This window comes from Phascolarctos cinereus, unplaced genomic scaffold (genome assembly GCF_003287225.1).
Source record: "Phascolarctos cinereus isolate Bilbo 61053 unplaced genomic scaffold, phaCin_HiC Scaffold_726;HRSCAF=1367, whole genome shotgun sequence".
NCBI lineage: Eukaryota > Metazoa > Chordata > Mammalia > Diprotodontia > Phascolarctidae > Phascolarctos > Phascolarctos cinereus.
The window spans coordinates 350853015-350854735 of NW_027556098.1; the positions used below are offsets into that span (position 1 = coordinate 350853015).

The 1721-nt window shown below is 40.3% G+C and overlaps 1 protein-coding gene across 1 annotated transcript; it reads left to right on the forward strand.

The window, feature by feature from the left end:
- Nucleotides 1–538: 538 nt before the first annotated feature.
- On the forward strand, nucleotides 539–1498 carry LOC110195100 (olfactory receptor 51G2-like). Its single transcript, XM_020967747.1, is given in 1 exon segment — nucleotides 539–1498. A coding segment is annotated over 1 exon segment (960 nt).
- The last annotated feature ends 223 nt before the right edge of the window (nucleotides 1499–1721 follow it).

Consider the following 1721-nt stretch of genomic DNA (forward strand, 5'->3'; position numbering starts at 1 on the left):
CTGATTGGTCAGTACAAAGGTAATTTCCAGATAAAGCATGTGGATTGCTTGAAATATATAGCAGGAAGGAACTCCTCATATACCTTATATTAATCTTCATATCCCTGCAAGACTTTGGGGATCAATATAACCTGGACGTCTTGAGTGAAGCATTAAACAAATCTGTTCTCTAAACAACAGATCTGGTTTCTCAGCCACACAGGGCTAGGTTCAAATAATGCAATTAAAGTTTTCAAACAACTCTTTGTGTTTTAAAGGTATTTGTAATAAGACCAGGAGGCTCATGAGTGATCATAACAATTGTTTAGGAATAAAATGGATCATTTAGAAAACTCAGCAACTGCAAAATATCAGAAAAGTGGGGAGTAAATATAGACAAAGACAGCATATGGGGTAAATACAAAAAATGGTTAAGAAGGAAACAGGGAATTATAGTTAAAAAATACATATTAAAGCATTTTTACAGCCTTTTGGTCTTTCATTTCCTTCTAAGAGTGAGTGGGTGTGAGATGGGATTGTGGCTCTGTGCAGAAGCTCCATGACAGACTTCAATGCCAGTATTGCCCTATCTACCACCTTCTACCTCACTGGAATTCCTGGCTTTCAGGTGATACACCACTGGATATCCACCCCTTTCTGTATCTTCTACCTGATTGGGATAGTGGGAAACTGCACCATCCTTCATATAGTCCGAACTGAATCAAGTGTCCACAAACTCATATACTATTTCTTAGCCATGTTGTCTCTCACTGATATGGGCATGTCCCTTCCCACTTTTGTATCTTTGTTTCAACTGTTGTGCTCCATTTCCAGGGAGACTGAATTTAATACCTGTGTGATACAGATGTTCTTCATCCATACTTTCTCCTTCACAGAATCAGTAGTGCTCCTAGCAATGGCCTTTGACCACTATGTAGCTATCTGTTACCCCCTGAGGTATTCCACCATCCTCACTCCACAGCACATTGCCAAGACTGGCATAGCAGCTATTCTCAGGAGCTCTCTCTTCATTACTCTATTAATGATCCACCTTGCATACTTCCCCTTCTTCCGTTCCCATGTCCTCTCTCATTCCTACTGTCTACATCAGGTCATGATTTGCTTGGCTTGTGTTGACATTAAGTTTAATGTTATCTATGGATTGGTTTTGATCACTATTCTATGGGGATTTGACTCCCTCAGTGTTTTGGTTTCTTATATCTTCATTCTCCATTCTGTGCTAAGTATTGTATCCTGGAAGGAAAGGTTCAAGGCTCTCAACATATGTGCCTCCCACATCTATGCTCTCCTTATCCTTTAAGTGCCCATGATTGGTCTATCTCTTGTCCACTATTTTGCAAAGCATGCTTCTGCCCTCATCCCCATCTTCATGGCTCACATCTACATGCTGGTGCCTCCTGTGCTCAACCCCATAATCTATAGTGTAAAGACCAAGCAGATTTGCACAGGGATCATTCATCTATTTGTCCTTCAGATAATTCACTCCATGAGGGGGTAAGTCATGCCAAGAAATTTTTATCACATATGACAACTGGGATGAGCAGAAATCAGGACTTAAATCATATGGGTCATTACCACTCTACTCAGGAAAAAGATGTCTCAACTAAAGGAAGAGAGAAAAATGGAAGAACACCGAAGCAAGACTAGGATACTGAAACACCCAATTGTATGTATTTGTGACATTGATATTCTGAGGAAAGAGGCACATAAAGCCAGGGTGA